Source organism: Heptranchias perlo, chromosome 2 (genome assembly GCF_035084215.1).
Source record: "Heptranchias perlo isolate sHepPer1 chromosome 2, sHepPer1.hap1, whole genome shotgun sequence".
In the NCBI taxonomy this organism is placed as follows: domain Eukaryota; kingdom Metazoa; phylum Chordata; class Chondrichthyes; order Hexanchiformes; family Hexanchidae; genus Heptranchias; species Heptranchias perlo.
The window spans coordinates 79,483,598-79,503,069 of record NC_090326.1 but is presented as its reverse complement, the minus strand read 5'-3'; the positions used below and the strand labels follow the sequence as shown (position 1 = coordinate 79,503,069).

Here is a 19,472-nt window from a genome sequence, read left to right as displayed (position 1 = left end):
TTTCCAAGTCGGGATGGTGTGTGACTTGGAGGGGAACGTGCAGGTGGTGTTGTTCCCATGTGCCTGCTGCTCTTGTCCTTCTAGGTGGCAGAGGTCGTGGGTTTGGGAGGTGCTGTCGAAGAAGCCTTGGCGAGTTGCTGCAGTGCATCCTGTGGATGGTACACACTGCAGCCACTGTGCGCCGGTGTTGAAGGGAGTGAATGTTTAGGATGGTGGATGGGGTGCCAATCAAGCGGGTTGCTTTGTCCTGGATGGTGTCGAGCATCTTGAGTGTTGTTGGAGCTGCACTCATCCAGGCAAGTGGAGAGTATTCCATCACACTCCTGACTTGCGCCTTGTAGATGGTGGAAAGGCTTTGGGGAGTCAGGAGGTGAGTCACTCGCCGCAGAATACCCAGCCTCTGGCCTGCTCTTGTGGCCACAGTATTTATGTGGCTGGTCCAGTTAAGTTTCTGGTCAATGGTGACCCCCAGGATGTTGATGGTGGGGGATTCGGCAATGGTAATGCTGTTGAATGTCATGGGGAGGTAGTTAGACTCTCTCTTGTTGGAGATGGTCATTGCTTGGCACTTATCTGGTGCGAATAGCATGGTAATGCACGTGGTAAAGGCAGCTTAAGTTTATTTTTGTGTGCTAAAACATTTAACGATACTGGGGCCAAAATTCTTGATTTTGTTAATGTAGTAAAGAATTAGAATCAAGTAACGGAATGTAGCTTTCATCAGTCACACAGTAAAATCAAAAATGAGCATTTTACTCCAATGCTGACCTAATGCTTAGAGAACAGCAGCTCGAGAAATCACCTCTATTATAATACATTGTGTGTCACATGATATAATGTGTCTGTCATTGCAAAATAGATTATCCTCCAACTTACCGTGAGCAATGTCCCAGGAGATCTAATATTTGTATTAAATTATTGTCTCTGGCACTTTATTGTTTTACTCGCAGTGAAAGTCTCACTTGCTGTGGTGTGACCTTCAGTGTGTGTTATATTGTTTTATATACAGCCAGGCTTGCTCTTTACTGTGTTATATTCTATCACTGCAGTCTAGATATGACTGTTGCTGATATTAGCTGATGGACAATTAACACATTAATATGACATCACTTTGTCTGCTAACTTAATGCAGGCATTAACCTGTTTATTTTACTTGTTAAAATGGCAATTGGTGGAATATCTCATGAACACATTAACCGTTCATCCACTTTTTATTGCCAAGAATAGTTTCTACCCTAGTATTATCATTATATCCAGGCTTTCATATTTTATTTTTTTACCTCACTCATGCTCCACTCTCCGTGACTCCCTCAATTTTTAGGCCCACATCATGTTATATTATTCTATTCGTGTATGTTATGTTACACATAAAAAAGAAATAGGCAAAGCAAGATGATGGCAGGGGAAATCAAGATGAGGGGTACTCATAATTAGTATTCATCTATTGATTATTTTATGCTTTTTCACATTGAGCTGGGCCTGTTATCTAAAAGATTCAAATCCTTCTGAATCTGAATGTATTGTTCCTCATTATTTATCCTGCTGCCTATTTCAGCATCGCCTGTAAATATGGAGATTTTTGCTTATGCTACCTCTTTCCAAGTATATGTAACAAATATAACAAAGGCCCTCAGGGTTAACCAGGCTTGTAACCTCTTTCCAATCTGAAATGTTTCCTGCTTTTAAGACAATTTTTATACAAATATGCAAAATGAAGGCTAAAAAATACCATCAGGCCCATCACTCCCGTCCTTTTCAAACAACAACGCAAACTCCCCCCCCTCCATTCCATTCACAAGCAATGCTATCTCCTGGGAGAGACAAAAATCAGAGAAAAAGACCTGCAGCAATTCAGGAAAAGCTCTGGAAAATTCCTCTTTGACTCTCTAAGACAATGAAACAAGCTCTAGGAGAGCAGTTACTCACAACTCATCACAATCACCCACAACTCACCACAATCACAATTAGGAATTTACATCCTATAACTGAAAATATTCTCTTCACTCAGGAACTTGTCAAGTTCCCTTTTAAAGGACTGGAAAATTCTTATTCACCACATATCTTGACAGCTTGTCCAATACGTTACTTCCTGCTCTATAACGCCTTTCTGTAGCCTTTAATCACTAATGCGGAAACTTGTCAAAAGACATCTGGAAAATCTAAGTATAGTCCCCACCACTTAAATCACATTTAAATCGGGTAATTGTTTAAATGGGTTAATTGTTTAAATCAGGAAATCGTTTAAATTGGCCAAATTTCCATTATAGTCAGTTACAAAGTATGCCACTTATAACATGTTAAGCGCACAGGTAATCCTGACAGAAACGGGTGTTCACTTAGTAGTTCACACCTTGTTAAAGTGCAATTACCTTTTATACCTAATCACCTGTAACTGGTGTCGGGTTACAGCTTCCACTACTCACCACTGACTGCAATAACAAAGTAAATAGCACCTCGTCAAGGCCAAAGAACAAAGTAGTGACAGATGGATAGTTACTCAGAACCAGTAAGAGAGCCGGGGGGGGGGGGGGGGGGGGGAGTTTTTCAGATGTGACACCCAGAAGTGAACTTAGCGGGTCGGATTCTGCGACCGCAACTTCATTGAAGGATCGCATTTTTTCTTCCGGGTTTTGCGTCTCCAAGCTGCAGTGGGCGTAATGCACACCCACACAATGTGATCTGAGGTCCACTGTTTAAAGGGCCAATGCAAAAATGGAATTTGGAGGTGATAGTGAATTTAAGCTGTGGATTCACAAAGAGAAAGGCCAGCACCCAGATTCACTGATGCTTCCCCTGAAGTATTGCTGGGTGCAGTGAGGAGGGATATCATTTTCCCCAGCAATGGGAGGAAGCAACCTGCTTCTGTTACCAAGAAGGTGAGGCTGGAGGTGGCTGAGGAGGTTGAGCAGCAGGATCATTGTATCCCATTCTTGGATCCAGTGCAGGAAGCACTTTACTTTCCAGGTCAGGAAAAGTCCGTACAGTTGCTGATTCACCTACATCCTGTGGTGTACAACACCTCTCTCTCACTCTGTCTTGCCAAGTGTGCTCCATCACTTCACTCCTCACACCCACTTAAATTTCAGCAGCACCCATCCTGCACTTACTATGCACTTCCTCACCTCCCCATTTATCCATCCACCACTGCCACTCACCCCAATCCTTAAGCAATGTGATGCATCTGTCTGATAATCACTCTCTGATGCATCTGTCTGATAGTCAGCCTCACCCAATGCATTGCATCCATCAGGTGAATAAGTAATCTTCAGTCACTCACATCTGAAAAATCTAAGTACTGTCCCCACCACTTAAACCACTCACATTTAAGTGCCCCTTGTAGGAGAAATAAAACGCAAGGGAGAGGACTGGAGGTGGGCCTCCACAAATTGTGCAACTCACCGATGCAGAGGAGGGCGCCATGGAGATAAGTGGCACATCTGCTCCCTCTGAATCAGAGATGGAGAGACTGGGAACTCACAGATGCCTGGTGACAGAATTTAAACACCTTTCACACATGCTGACTTTATTTCATCAATGACTGAACTATGAGAAGCTTGAGTATGGTGATTGGCAAGATTGTTACTTTGCCAGGATTAATTCTTTTGTCTTCCAGGGCCTTCACATGTACAACAAGATTCTGCAGAGATGCATGACAACGATTCCTCAGAGGACCTCATTCCTTCTGAGGGTTCACCGTCACAGGACGTACAGACATGCAACCAGTGCAAATACTGGCAATTCGGTGGGTCCTGTTAGACAGTTAGTTGGATTTTCACCTGGTGATCCACAAGTCACAAGTGAGCATGAACAAACACTGGTGGCAGGGGCAGCTGTAGAGAATCTGCGTCGGAGGATGCTCTCCTCTCCGAGCTCTGCTCAGCTGAACACAGATGCTGAACTCTGGGGGTCATCGTTGAGAATGAGAACGATTGAGGTACAGTTGCATCTTTGCGATGTACTGAAAAATGTGCCACACACACTCTCCACAAAAGCGGAGAGGATGGAGAAGTCCAACTCCAACAGTAGTGGAATATTGTCCCAGGTAATTGCGAGAATGTCTGCCATGGAGAGAGTGACCGCCTCTGTGGAGCTTTAAGCACGACTCTCAAATGAGTCCATGCAAACCATGACCACGGCCGTGCAGGAGATGTCTGGATGACAGATACCTTAGCAGTGGCCTTACGACACCTCTACGACACTGATTTGCACCAAGCTGCACTCCAGCAGAGTGGTAGGAGTGATGTGGCGCTGGCCCAGGAGAGGGATGATGGCAAAAGAGTAAATGGAATTGGGAACACCACTCAAAGCGTTCCCACATCTCACCTGTTGCCCCCCCTCAATCAATATCCAACATGCTGCCTCCTCTCCCGATGACTGAGTCTGCCCCTGCACAGGTGCAGGTGGAGCAGTCTTTGGCGGGGCCCTCATGGGCTCCAAAACCCAGAGGTTGTAGGCCAAGAGCATCTAAACAGTCAGGGCAGGGATCTGAACAGCCTGCCTTTACTTCTGCTGAAGCCACAGGGGATGCACCACGTAGAAGCGGTAGGAAACGAAAGTTAAAGCAATTGTAATTCACCAAGGGCACATGGGTGTTTAAGAAATGTTATGTTGTGAAGTTTCCTTTTTTTATATCGACACATAAAATTTATTGATTAGCTCCACTTCCACGTCTTGCCCATTATTGCATCCCAAGTGCTAACTCACCATTTCATTTGCTTCATAATGAATGTCAATACATAACGGGACCCATTGGGCCGATGTACAATGGGTGTATGAGTGATTGAAGGGCTGTTTTATGCAAAGGGTGGGGGGGGGGGGTGTTAGTGGTGGAAGCGGGCCAGAGTATTTCAATGTTTCTTTTTCCCCCTCTGACTAAGTGAACCTTTGAGATATAAGGGCATCCCTGGCAACCCAGGCAGCAATGTACATGGCTGATCTGGTGATGGGTGCCCCATCTTTATATTGCTCAACGTCCTCTTCCTCCTCCTCCTCCTCTTCTTCACTGTTCTCGTCAACAGAAGATGATTGACGAGTGCCTTCATTGTCCTCCACCTCTAATCCTCTCTGCTGTGCTATGTTGTGCAGGCCGCAGCACACCACGATTATTCTGGAGACCCTTGCTGGTGAATACTGAAGGGTGCGTCCAGACCTATCTAGGCACCTGAAGCACATCTTCAACATGCCGATGGCTTGCTCAATGACACGCCTGGTGGTGATGTGGCTCTGGTTATGGCGCTCTTGCGCCTCATTGGTGGGGTTCCTCACAGGTGTCATCGTTTTCAGGGGGTATCCCTTGTCTCCTACAAGCCAACCCTTAAGTCTGCCTCCTGATAGAAAGAGGTCTGGAATGATGGACTGCCACAGTATGACAGCTGCCAGTGAATCTGGCGCATACCTGCAAGAACCTCTTCTTGTGGTTGCATACTAGCTGTGCACTGATGGAGTGAAATCTCTTGCGGTTGATAAAAACTCCTGGTTCATCTGGTAGCCCTCGGATTGCCACATGTGTGCAATCGATTGCACCCTACACCCGTGGGAATCCAGAGAAGCGAAACCGACTGCCCGCTCATTCTGGCCCTCATCATCGCGGGGGAAGTTCACATAAATGGACACCCTGGCAAACAACCCATCCGTTACCTGCCTTATACATTTATGTGCAGTCAACTGAGAGACCCTGGAGATGTATCTGGTCGTGTACTGGAAGGAGCCAGAGGCAAAGAAATTGAGTTACTTTTACATCGACGGGCAATGCATGCCAACCAGGTCCAGCAGGGAGCATCTCTTCTTGAAGGAGGCTGCCAATGTCTGCGACCACCTGCCAGCTCAATCTGAGCCTGCGTAGGCACTGCTTTTCAGAGATGTCAAGGAAGCTGAGCCTCTGTCTGTAGATCCTCTCTTGTGGGTAGTGCCTCCTGCGACCTTGGCCCCTCTGTTGTTCTTCTCTCTGCTGTTCTCCAGATCTGTGTTGTGCACCTCTCTCTTGTGCACCTGCAGATTCCAACACAGCACAACGTCGCTGCCGTGGATGGTGATTGTCTTCCTCGAATACATCCAAGGCACCCCCCGATCCTGATCTTGTCCATTTGAAAGCCTCCAAAGCTCTGAAAAACCTGTATGATCACCAGAACCTTTTGCCAAATGTTTGCCAGAGGGAACTGAGGCACCAGTTGTAACCACTGAGCTTTTATTCACTTCGGACAATCACAACGTTAAATGTTTCATTGGCAAGATTGATGAATCTGCGCTGGAGGTGTTAAATTTAAAGGTCTCTTAAATTCAATTTAAAAACACCTACTTAACATCTCATAATGAAGTAAATTGCTCCCATAAATACCCGCCCGCCTGCATTAATTATGGAGCTGCCTCCAATGAGTAGGTTACTCACACGCCTCCAAACACCTCAGTTTTAACACCTCCATTAAAACTGGAAGTGAGCAGGTTGAAGCCGGGTTGTGGCCATGCTGGAAAAGTTCATTATTTGAACTTCCCACCTGCCCCCACCCCACCCGTTCTTGGAGGTTAAAATTTCCCCCAAAACGTTTCATCTCCACCATCGCCTATCCTTACAAATGCACTTCACTTCCCATCAATTATTTTTCAGCTTTCTGATTACACCTACCTAAGGAATATTCTAAAATATTCAAAATCATTAGGTACTTTTACAAAGGAATAGCTGAATCTTGATAAATGATTTTTTTAATACATAGCTGTCAACATGTTAGCATTAAATCTATTTCATCGATATTTCAGTTCTTTCTTCTGAACATCACGAATGTTGCAGATGGAAGGGATGAACAGTCCACCGCGTATAGTGGGCAAATCACGTTAGCACCAACGCACCCGCTAGAAGTGATGGGGACTGTATCTAACGTCAACCATGCCTCTCCCTGTCCACAATGATAGTAACATCTTCAAAAGACTCCAGCAGCTCAGTTAAACACAACCTTTGTTTCCTGAATCCATGCTAGTTATTCTTTAACAAGTTTTTCTAAGTGTTCACCTATTAGATCTCTCAAATCATTTCAAAGACTTTCCTTACAGGTGATATTATGCTCACTGGTCTGGTTTCCAAGTTTATGCCTTGACCTTGTGTAAAATAATGGAGTTGTAAGCAAGTGATTTGCAGTTAATAGTGCATGCTTACACCATGTAAGCACCTTGACAGCGTAATGGCGTTATAACTCATAGCCATTTCATATTGTATAACATAAACCTGGTTGAACCTGATGATATACAGCAAGCAGATCTAAAGCCCAGATACAGTTTAATGCCTTCTGTTATTCATTTGCACCACATGCAAAGCAGGTGATGGGAGGTGGGGGTGGCGGCGGGGGGGAAGGTTGAGAGGAAAATTTGACATTGCTGAATCCATCGGAGTTTCACTGGCAGATATTACACAACGACTCTGCCTGCTTAGCTAAAAGGAGTTGATGGAGGCAAAAGTCTTTGAGGATAATTCTAAACCCCAAGAACGGGTGGGTTGGGGGCAGATGGGAGTTGACAATAGTTGTTTTTTGGGCCGCAACCGCAAAATTTTCAGACTTTGCATTCCCAGTGGAAAGCCTGTACTTTTACGCGCCAACATTAAACCCAGAAAGAAAGCTGGGGTTTAAAATCACCCCCTTTGTTAAAAAAGCAAAAAAAAAAATCAGAATATAGAAGATATACATATCATAAAGACATGGCATCCATGCTTTTTTTTACCCATTGCTACTACACACTGGAGGTAGTTCATAGAATCATAGAAAGATTACAGCAGGGAAGGAGGCCATTTGTCCCATCAAGTCTGCACTGGCTCTATGCAAAAGTAATCCAGTTAGTCCCACTCCCCCGCCCTATCCCCAAAGCCCTGCAAATATTTTCCTTTCAAGTACTTATCCAGTTCCCATTTGAAGGCCATGATTAAATCTGCCTCCACCACCTCCTTGGGCAGTACATTCCAGATCCTAACCACTTGCTGTGTGAAAAAGTTAAAAACAGTGGATGTCCAAAGGGACCTAGGGGTTCAGGTACATCGATCATTGAAGTGTCATGAACAGGTGCAGAAAATAATCAATAAGGCAAATGGAATGTTGGCCTTTATTTCCAGAGGACTAGAGTACAAGGGGGCAGAAGTTATGCTGCAGCTATACAAAACCCTAGTTACACCGCACCTGGAGTACTGAGAGCAGTTTTGGGCACTGCACCTTCGGAAGGATATATTGGCCCTGGAGGGAGTGCAGCGTAGGTTTACTGGAATGATACCCAGACTTCAAGGTTATGTTACGAGGAGAGATTACACAAATTGGGGTTGTATTCTCTAGAGTTTCGAAGGTTAAGGGGTGATCTGATCGAAGTTTATAAGATATTAAGGGGAACAGATAGGGTGGATAGAGAGAAACTATTTCCGCTGGTTGGGGATTTTAGGAGTAGGGGGCACAGTCTAAAAATTAGAGCCAGACCTTTCAGGAGCGAGATTAGAAAACATTTCTACACACAAAGGGTGGTAGAAGTTTGGAACTCTCTTCCGCAAACGGCAATTGATGCTAGCTCAATTGCTAAATTTAAACCTGAGATGGATAGCTTTTTGGCAACCAAAGGTATTAAGGGATATGGGCCAAAGGCAGGTATATGGAGCTAGATCACAGATCAGCCATGATCTTATCAAATGGCGGAGCGGGCTCGAGGGGCTGAATGGCCTACTCCTGTTCGTATGTTCCTATGTTCCTCTTGTCACCTTTGGTTCTTTTGCCAATCACCTTAAACCTATGTCCTCTGGTTCTTGATCCTTCTGCCAATGGGAACAGTTTCTCTCTATCTACTCCGCCTAGACCCTTCATGATTTTGAATACTTCTATCAAATCTCCTCACAACCGTCTTTGTTCCAAGGAGAACAACCCCAGCTTCTCCAGTCTATCCACGTAACTAAAGTCCCTCATCCCTGGAATCATTCCAGTAAATCTCTTCTGCACCCTCTCTGTGGCCTTCACATCTTTCCTAAAGTGCGGTGCCCAGAACTGGACACAATTCTCCAGTTGTGGCTGAACTAGTGTTTTATAAATGTTCATCATGACTTCCATACTTTTGTACCATACGCCTCTATTTATAAAGCCCAAGATCCCGTATGCTTTTTTAACCGCTTTCTCAACCTGCCCTGCCACCTTCACCGATTTGTGCACATATACCCCCAGATCTCTCTGTTCCTGTACCCCTTTTAGAGTTGTGCCCTCTAGCTTATATTGCCTAGTTTCATGATGCTAACTTTTTAAAACCAGTCCCAAAAATGCAAGAGTCCAATACTGCCCAGCACCAGATCTTTCAATACAAACTGGACCACAAGTGGTGGCAATGTTACTGTTTAACCTCATGCTGGCTGCAGTAAGTGCAAGCCTGCATCTCCAAACTGCTTTCAGTTGACCAACCTGTGCTTTATTTTTTGAATATAATAAATTTTTGAGTCTGCGTTTGATAAGTCAACAGGGTAATGACTTTTTTTCTGCTTACAAGCGTGGCTTCTTAAAATAACTGGGATAATGAAAAAGTTTGCAGTCATACACATGCATAGGCAAACTCACTTGCCTCTAACTGGTATAAACGGCCCACCTGTGAATATATGCACGCTTCTGTGGAATCAGAGACTAAAGCTAGGATGAAGTTGGCAGGTGAGTGCACGGCAATAATTGGCATTTGCCTCAGTTCCTAAAACTATTCAATTCACTGAGCGCGTGTGATCACCTGAATAAAGAATTCCCATTTCCGACAGAATCTGCCAAATGCCCTCCGCCTTGGTCCGAGTGTAGATGAACGGACATTGATCGAGCAACCAGTCCACCATTTCAAAACCCACACAGCTTCTCCTGTAGATGAGAAATAGTTCAAACAATTTCAAGTTTAAAGAGATGCACGTCATATGAATTTGTTTTGTGTACCCCTGCAGTGAAGTGTTAGCATATTTATTCATCAGTATTTTGCCCGTGTCTATTACATTATAGAGTTTTCCCTGATGGAGTTCTGAGAATAGAAAAGTACACAGCCTTTCACATGTAAACATTTAAATAACCTCAAAGGTCAGATACTATTTGCATTTAATTATACCGTGCTAATCCGCAAAAGGTCAAATCACCCTCTGAATTTATACTCATAGATTAAAACAATGAATAAAAGAAAGTGATCAATGCTACTTTGTCCTTGTCAGTGTAATTTATTCAGATCTTTTTGCGTAGAATAAGCATGGAAAAGGCTTTGAAAATTCTTTAGAAAGTTATTATAAGAAAGAATTCTTAATATGATTAGAAAAGAAAACTGAATACATCAAATGTTAATGTAATAAAAACAGAAAATGCTGGAGAAGCTCAGCAAATCAGGTAGCATCTGTGGAGAAAGAAACAGAGTTAACGTTTCAGGTTGAAGACCTTTCATCAGAACTGGAAGATGTTAAAAGAGTTAGGGGGAAAATTTGGATAAGAGTCCATTTCGGGCAGGGGTAGCGTGATGCGCTAGCACCCTGCGCCCAATGGATCCTACACAGGCAGCACGTGGAGCTAGCACAAACCGTGCTGCTGAGAGGCTGCACGGAGAATGGGGAAGTTGGAAATGGGGCATGCACCACACACGCCATCAGCAGCCAGCACCCCTTAAAGGTGCAGGCACATTTCAAATGACAGATATACAGCTTACTTGCAGTAGGGAAAGATGGCCACGAGAATAGCTGGACCAGCACGGGAAAGGGCTCCACGCTTCTCTGATGATGCTCTGGAGGCCCTGGTGGAAGGCTTGGACGAAAGGAGGGCCGACATGTACCCGTAGGGTGGCCAGAGACCCTCCAGACTACAGCTCCGCAAGCAGTGGCAGGCTGTGGCCCAGGAAGTAAACGCCAGGAGCATTGCACCACGCACAGGGGTGCAGTGCCGGAAGAAGTTCAATGATTTGACACGAGTGGTCAAGGTGAGTGAATAGAAGTGTCAAGTGGCACATCCAATCAACTGCACCACTGCTCCATGCATCACACTCCCAGTCACCCACCCACCAACAAACACCGCCCATCCATACGCGATGCTGCCCTCAGCATGCTGCATCTCACCCGCACATAGTACCACACTTGCAGGCCACACAACCATCACTCACAAGTCACACAAACTGGCAGCTATTCTACCATGACAGGCACATCAACCACACACCTTGCAGGACACTTTCCTCTGTCTTGCAGGAGAAGGTGGCACATAACAGGGGCAGCAGGAGGGACCTAAGGGTGGACGGGCACGTTTACACGTTCTCACCCCCCCCACTAGAGGAGATAGTGCTTAGGATCATTGGGTGGGCCGTCGCTGCAGCCATCACGACATGCCGCGCTGGAGGTCCCGATGAAGGGGGTCTCTGCATATCTAATGCTCCTTCTACTTTTCCACATCTCCCTCCTCCCATAATCTTTTCTGATTCATGCGCTGCACGTGCTGTCAGCACAAACCTCTTATTTGCTCCTCTCCCCATTCCACAACTCAATCTGTTTCCCTTTGTCATTGCAGATACCCAAGAACATGTGGCCGCACCCGAGGAGGAGGAGGAGAGGAGAAGAACACTGAAGCCACACCGTCACTCAATCTGACACTTGCTTCCACCAGCTCAGAGACTGACACTGCGCGTCCTTTAGAGGTTAGGTTAGAGGAGGGATCTGCACGTGTGAGACACCAGGCACAAGTGCGCAGGAGCCGGGGCGGGGGGAGCAGATACTAGAGGCGCCAGCTCGCCAGAGGGCAAGGTCCCTCACTAGTTCTGCCGCAGAGGAGTCAGATGAGGACTTTGATTAGCCAGGCCACAGAAGACGGCTGATGAGTGTACACTACCAAATGTTTGGGGCACTGGAAAACCTGCCAGAAAGCCTGTGCACAATGAGAAGGGGCATGGAGGGGTCCAGCTCCAACTTGGCACAGGGCTTTACGCAGAGCTTGGAGCCCATCCTTTCCGACATGGAACAGGTGGTCACCTCCATCAGCACACCTGTGGAACCCACCAGGATGCAGTGTCTGGACGACAGCCTTCCTGCTCCTACCCCTGCCACTCCGCCAGTGCCCCTGTTGTTGCCTATCGGCCAGCCAGGCCAGTCTGCTGCAGCCCATGCTGAGATGGTGCAGTCTGAAGCCGGGCCCTCCCAGCCCAGAGCTGCTCGAGCTCGTCCTCCAAGGCCAGTGCACGCTCCTCCATTGAAGGTCAGCAGCCTCCCACCACCCATGTTCCAGCCACTGGGGAAGCACCTCGTAGGAGCACTAGTAAAGGTAAAGGCACAATTAAAAGGCGCTAAGGGAATGTGCAAGGGTGAATAGTTCTGTTATGTTTGCATAATTTCATTTATTCATTGATAAATGAGACTTTGATTTTGCATTTGGTGGTGGTTTTTATTTATGTAATGAGCTGAGAGGGAAACCAATGTGTAATCAGATGGAGGGTGATTTGATTGTCTTGTGGGAGCGGAAAGGTGGGGAGTGTAGGACTGTTGGTGAGTTGGGGGATGTAGTTCAAATTATTGATAGCGGGCACGGATCAGGCGAGCATGCAGAGCCTTTGCAGACAAGGCGTGTGGTTCCTGTTGCACCCTTGCATTTTCCTCCACTTCCTCTTCCGGCTCCACCCCCCCTCCTCCCCCCCTCCTCCCCCTCCTCCTCCTTCTCCTCCTCTTCCTCTTCCTCGACCTCTTCCTCCTCCTCGGCCTCCTTCTCCTCCTCGGCCTCCTCCTCCTCTGACTCAGGGTCTTCTGCAATCATTGGTGGCAAAGGCTGGTCCCTCATGATGGCGAGGTTGTGCAGCATGCAGCAAACCACCACAAATCTGCCCACCCACTCAGGGGAGTACTGCAGGGCTCCTCCAGACAGGTCCAGGCAGCGGAAGCATTGTTTGAGAAGGCCTATAGTGTGCTCCACGATGTTGCGTGTGGCAGCATGGCTCTCATTATAGGCCTGCTATGCACGTGTGCACGATATTAGCTGCTTGTGTCGTCAATAATAATGTTCAACAGACAGAATGCCGATTGGCATAATTTTTGTTTGGTGATCCGAACCAACAATTTTTTTGCTGAAGTAAAACCAGTTGGCGATAGATTTTCACGTTGACTGCCTGGGCAGTAATCTGGCCGGGCTGATCACAAGCCTCACACAACTCGTCTGATTTTCATTCCATTGAAATATATAGAATGAAAAATCTGTAAAGGGCATGTGGTCAGCCCTGTCAGATTGTCACCCAGGCAGTGAAGATGAAAGTTTACTCTAATATAAAAACAGAAAATGCTGGAGAACCGCAAAAATTTTTGAACTTTGCATTCCCAGTGGGAAGCCTGTACTTTTACACGCCGACATTAAACCCGGAAATAAAGCCAGATTGCGATCGCGACCCAATAAACAACTATTTTCAACTCCCACCCGCCCCCAACCCACCCATTCTTGCAGTTTAAAATCACCCCCTATGCTTCTATTTATAAAGCCCAGGATCTCATATGCTTTTTTAATTGCTTTCTCAACCTGTCCTTCCACCTTCAAACATTTGTACACGTATAACCCCAGGCTCTCTGTTCTTGCAACTTGTTACCAAAGTGTCTATTATTGTCCTCAGGCTTAACTTTCATTCTGTAAACATTACAACACTTTGTCTGCCCATTTGCTTTTTGGATAACTCTTGAACTTAATATCTACATTAACTAATTTAACATTTTTAACTCTTTGCATCCTGTGTCAGATCAAGCATTCCTAGGTCAGTTACAGTTAAAATTAGAAGAAGCGTAAGCTCCCTGCATGCTACCCAAACAAAGTAGCCGGATTACTATCTTAAAAGAGCACCGTTCTTGCAGTAGGAGATTGAAAGATACATTTTGTGAGGAAAGGCTGCCAGCGCAGAGCCTTCCTTGACAGGAGTGAGGATCAGAGAATTGGACACAAGGGACAGCGCACTTAGTCCACAGCCCTCCCAACTTTCTAGTGATTAATTTTAATGACCTGAAAATTAGGAGCACTGCAAATTGGGCAGGCTGACCTCTGTGCCTGAACCTCTGATCTGCACTCCTGTCCAGGGAGGCCCTGCGCCAGGAGCCTCGCCTGGCAAAACCTATCCTTTCGTGCCAATTAGTGTTGCATTTTGAACAGTTTTGTGCTTTGGCTTCACTAGGGGTTGGGTTGAGACTGTATTACTGAACAAACTAATAGCACTTAGAACTCCAGCCCCATTAAGACCGTCTGTCAACCAATTCCCCATGGCTTGATTTGAGCCCAAGGTGAACTATTGGTTTTATTATACAGTCTCTCTCACAGTTACTTCTGTGACTCATTGTTTTCACTCACAATTTGCTGGCTCCAAGCTAAAGGAATGACAACCGTTTTAAATCAGAGCTTTATTTTTACCCCAGATTGTTGTGCTTATTTTTTTTTACTACTCTAGATACTACAAACATGTGAGAAATTTATTTCTTGTATTTTGCGCCAATAAAATATTGCCAAATATTTCACTTTGATCTTCACAACCACTTTCACAGATTGGTTGATTTATTTTTACTTACTTGCATTTTCCTGTATTGGTCACACGATCTTTTATCAGATGAGGCGCCTGTGCTACAAAATTGTTTCTCAGTGCTTGCCCTGCACAACAAATGGTCTCAGAATATATCTATGGCAGAGAAAAATAAAGAATTTGCTTTGGCTCCATAATTTATCTCGAATTTATAACAACAACCCAAGATATCTAACATGTTTCAGAAAGCCATCTGATTTTTGGGATAAGCCCCAATTAAATCTAAAAATTACACCCCCCAAAAGATTAATTCAAAAGTTAGGATTAAACCAAAGAAGACCCAGAAATGTCAACACCAGCATATTGCCACTTTCCCTGTTTGGCCCATGAAGGGCTTCACCTTCTCTCCTTCAGATGGGCAACATTTAAGTAGTGTCCATCTTATGTCTCTTGAATCACATACAGATGGGTGAATGAAGTTCCGTGGGGGAGGGTTTGCTGAGAATGCAGCTATTGATTCATGTCAACTTCTTTTAGCATTAAACTTTGTGAATTCAGCGCAAGTGTTTCTTAGTTACTTAAAGCATTTTATTTGTTCCTACCAAAATGGTATCCTTGACTATCCCAAAATTTTCTCACTACAGGTGTCGGGGTAGAAATGTGTCTGGACCCGTTTTCAGGCATCTTGCCCAAGCTTCAATTTTGAACACTTCAATTTCAGGCAGCGCCCCTCAGGTAAGTCTCAGGAGGGAGGGTTGGGGCTGGTTATGGGGTGGTGACAATCGCAACTCCTGTAGAGTCAGAGGAGCAATCCTGCTCCTCCAGTTCCACAGGAAAGGTTTTTTTTCACAACCTACCTTTGGGTGGTGGCCTCTAGGGCGGCTGAAAATCCCTGGGCAGGGCAGGCCCCGACACCTGCCCTGCTCATCGGAGACAAATTTCTAAAAGGGGTCCTTAACAGCGTTAGGCCCCTTGTTTATATATTCAAGGGGCCTAATGCCTGTTTTAGGCATCCTCCCGGGACGCCTAAAAAACGAGCCCCAGGAATTTAGCAGTGGGCCAACGCCAGCGCAGATTGAGCGCAGTCCCATCCCGCTGTTATGTTGGAATGCTTTGCGCCAGTTTTGCACCCAAAAAACAGACGCAATGCATATCAATTTCTACCTTATCCTCTGGTTTCTGAATTGAAAAAACACTTATTTGCTTGCAGGTGATTTCAACCAATGTTTTTTTGACTCAAATTGAGGGTTAGATAAACCTTAAAAGTAAGACGTAAGGATGAGACCAAACCCATCAGGCATCTGTATTGCACATAATGGGTGTTGTACATAATTGGCTTCAACTGGGGCCATGAGTTTGGCTATAATACATGAACTAGCTTGGGGCTTTCATCAAGCCAGCCTCTTTTACAAGTGCTGCGTCTGGATATTCCTGTAAACAGCCACAAAGATCAGGGTTACACTGTATCCAGTTATTCCATTTCAGAATATGCATGGCACCAGTTTAATACTAAAATAAATCACATTACTCCATTAAGAATTAGTGCCCACTAGACAGACAATCATTCTATTTTAATGAACTACCTACAAATAACTATCAGCTAGAGCAGATGACTGATTGTAGATTTTTTTTTCTTGACACTAATGGTATAAAACATTGCCATCTGCAATGGTCTATTGATTTTCACCTCTTGGTCATCTCCTGACGCTCCTTGGCACAGAAACAGTGGGCCAAGTGGCCTCCTTCTGTAAACGTATATATGATTCTTACCTTTCTTTTGGAATTTGATGGATGAGAATCAGCATTCTTTTCCAAGTTGGCCATCTGCTAATGAAAGAATGTAACCATTATTACTGTGTACCAGAAGAAAATCTGACAACTGTTATTCTTGGCATAACTAAGCAAACCCTAGAACCTATCAGCATGCCTGTGTACTTCCTTTGCTCAATTGAACTACCATGCTTTAATTTGGTTTGAAATATGGAAAGAGCGTGAAAACGTGCCTGCTATAAGTGGTGGGGATTGTATTCCCTACAACGTTAATGGGTAGACTTTGACTTTGGGCAGTTTTCAGTCAGGTGGTGGGTGAGATTTGGGCTGCCCACCTGATGTCATCAGTCAGAGACCAAAGCCAATTTGATGGTCGGGCCTCATTTAAATTTAATTGGTGGACTGCCCTTACATTTCCAGCGGTGAACCGCACACTAACACATTCCCACTCTTTTTGCAGAACAAGCTGGCTCACAACAATTAAGAGAGGATCAGAACCAGGGGAAAGTCTGCCTACGTGGAGGCCCGCATCCAGCAGGAGCAGGGGCTAATGGAAAGGACAGCCCAGGAGACGGCTCGCCTGAGGGAAAGCTCAGATCCTAGCTCTGCTGGAGAGGCACCCGTTTGAGCTTCAGTCAAATCTGCAAGAGCTGGTGATACAGACTCTGCCGGAGGAAACAGATTTGCCAACTTTAGGGGCCCAGCCTACAAAAGGCACCAGACCTGTCCAAGCAACAAAAGCATTGTTTGAACAGTCCAATAGCCTGCTCAACGATGGCTGCAATGATGTCATGACTCAGGTTGTATCTCCACTCAGCCAACGAGCGTAGGTTTAGTAGATGTGTCATGAGCTGGGTCTAAAGAGGATAGCCCTTGTCCCCAAGCAACAGGCCTCTGACTTGTTGTGCTGGGGCAAAGAGTGGTGGAGATGGAGGTCTGGTATAGTATGTAGGCATCGTGACAGCTGCGAGAAAGCAGGCACAGAGCTGCTTGATACACTGGTGCTTCACTCACCAGCTGAACATTACAGGAGTGGAAGCCTTTTCTGTTCATGAAGCCTGCTGCTATATTGGGAGTTACCCTGATAGCTACATGGGTGCAGTCAATTACAGCCTGAATTTGGAGGAAATCTGCTATGGCCGTAAACCCTGCAGCCTTTTATTGCTGGCTGCTAGCATTTATGGGAAATTTTATAAATTTTTTGGCCTTGACAAAGAAGCATCAATGATCTGCCAGGTTCATAATTATGTGATGCAGTGAAATTGCTGTTGATGATCACATAAATGTTTAACATGCTCATATCAAATTCCTTGCTCCGTTATTTTAACAAAGGCATTAACCCTAATGTCTCCATTTTTGCAGCAGAGAGGAATTTGGCATGAATAACTTTATTGTGGATGATTGTATTGACATCCTGCCCTTGACTGAAACTTGACTCACGTGTGACGCCGCTCCTTTAAAATCTTCATTGTCTACTTCCCGCACCTCCCAACCCAAGCCCCATCCCGAGTTTCTCCCGAAAACACCCACCCTTCTATTTTCCCTCAGCCTCTATGCAAATCCTGATCCTCAGTCATTTAACTTTTCATCTCAGCTCCCCTTGCTCAACTCTCCTATCGGTTCACCAATGTTAGACGGACATCCAGTCTTGGCTGAGCTGTAACTTCCTCCAGCTAAAAATTGGGAAAACCAAAGCCATCATCTTTGGTGAGCTTCCGAACCCATATCCTCTCTGTCACAAAGACCATCTACTTCCATCTTTGTAGCACCATGCATCTCTACCTCTGCCCGTCTGCTGATGAAACTCTCATACATGCCATTTTGACCTCCAGACTAGAATCATAGAATCATAGAAGTTTACAACATGGAAACAGGCCCTTCGGCCCAACATGTCCATGTCGCCCAGTTTATACCACTAAGCTAGTCCCAATTGCCTGCACTTGGCCCATATCCCTCTATACCCTTCTTACCCATGTAAATGTCCAAATGCTTTTTAAAAGACAAAATTGTACCCGCCTCTACTACTGCCTCTGGCAGCTCGTTCCAGGCACTCACCACCCTTTGAGTGAAAAAATTGCCCCTCTGGACCCTCTTGTATCTCTCCCCTCTCACCTTAAATCTATGCCCCCTCGTTATAGACTCCCCTACCTTTGGGAAAAGATTTTGACTATCTACCTTATCTATGCCCCTCATTATTTTATAGACTTCTATAAGATCACCCCGAAACCTCCTACTCTCCAGGGAAAAAAGTCTCAGTCTATCCAACCTCTCCCTATAAGTCAAACCATCAAGTCCCGGTAGCATCCTAGTAAATCTTTTCTGCACTCTTTCTAGGTTAATAATATCCTTTCTATAATAGGGTGACCAGAACTGTACACAGTATTCCAAGTGTGGCCTAACTAATGTCTTGCACAACTTCAACAAGACATCCCAACTCCTGTATTCAATGTTCTGACCAATGAAACCAAGCATGCTGAATGCCTTCTTCACCACCCTATCCACCTGTGACTCCACTTTCAAGGAGCTATGAACCTGTACTCCCAGATCTCTTTGTTCTATAACTCTCCCCAACGCCCTACCATTAACGGAGTAGGTCCTGGCCCGATTTGATCTACCAAAATGCATCACCTCACATTTATCTAAATTAAACTCCATCTGCCATTCATCGGCCCACTGGCCCAATTTATCAAGATCCCATTGCAATCCTAGATAATCTTCTTCACTGCCCACAACGCCACCAATCTTGGTGTCATCTGCAAACTTACTAACCATGCCTCCTAAATTCTCTTCCAAATCATTAATATAAATAACAAATAACAGCGGACCCAGCACCGATCCCTGAGGCACACCGCTGGTCACAGGCCTCCAGTTTGAAAAACAACCCTCTGCCGTCAATCCAATTTTGTATCCAATTGGCTACCTCACCTTGGATCCCGTGAGATCTAACCTTATGTAACAACCTACCATGCGGTACCTTGTCAAAAGCTTTGCTAAAGTCCATGTAGACCACGTCTACTACACAGCCCTCATCTATCTTCTTGGTTACCCCTTCAAAAAACTCAATCAAATTTGTGAGACATGATTTTCCTCTCACAAAACCATGCTGACTGTTCCTAATCAGTCCCTGCCTCTCCAAATGCCCGTAGATCCTGTCTCTCAGAATACCCTCTAACAACTTACCCACTACAGATGTCAGGCTCACCGGTCTGTAGTTCCCAGGCTTTTCCCTGCCGCCCTTC

General features: G+C 45.3%; 1 protein-coding gene across 1 annotated transcript in view; it reads right to left on the bottom strand.

The window, feature by feature from the left end:
• Window positions 1-19,472, bottom strand: part of LOC137340821 (rap guanine nucleotide exchange factor 5-like) — a 208,058-nt gene that overhangs the window by 164,199 nt on the left and 24,387 nt on the right. The window contains exons 2-4 of the mRNA XM_068003627.1: window positions 16,234-16,290; window positions 14,513-14,619; window positions 9,715-9,836 (exon numbers count right to left, since the gene is read on the bottom strand). Of these exons, the coding sequence (XP_067859728.1) occupies window positions 9,715-9,836; window positions 14,513-14,619; window positions 16,234-16,290 (286 nt within the window). The remainder of the gene's footprint in view (window positions 1-9,714; window positions 9,837-14,512; window positions 14,620-16,233; window positions 16,291-19,472) is intronic.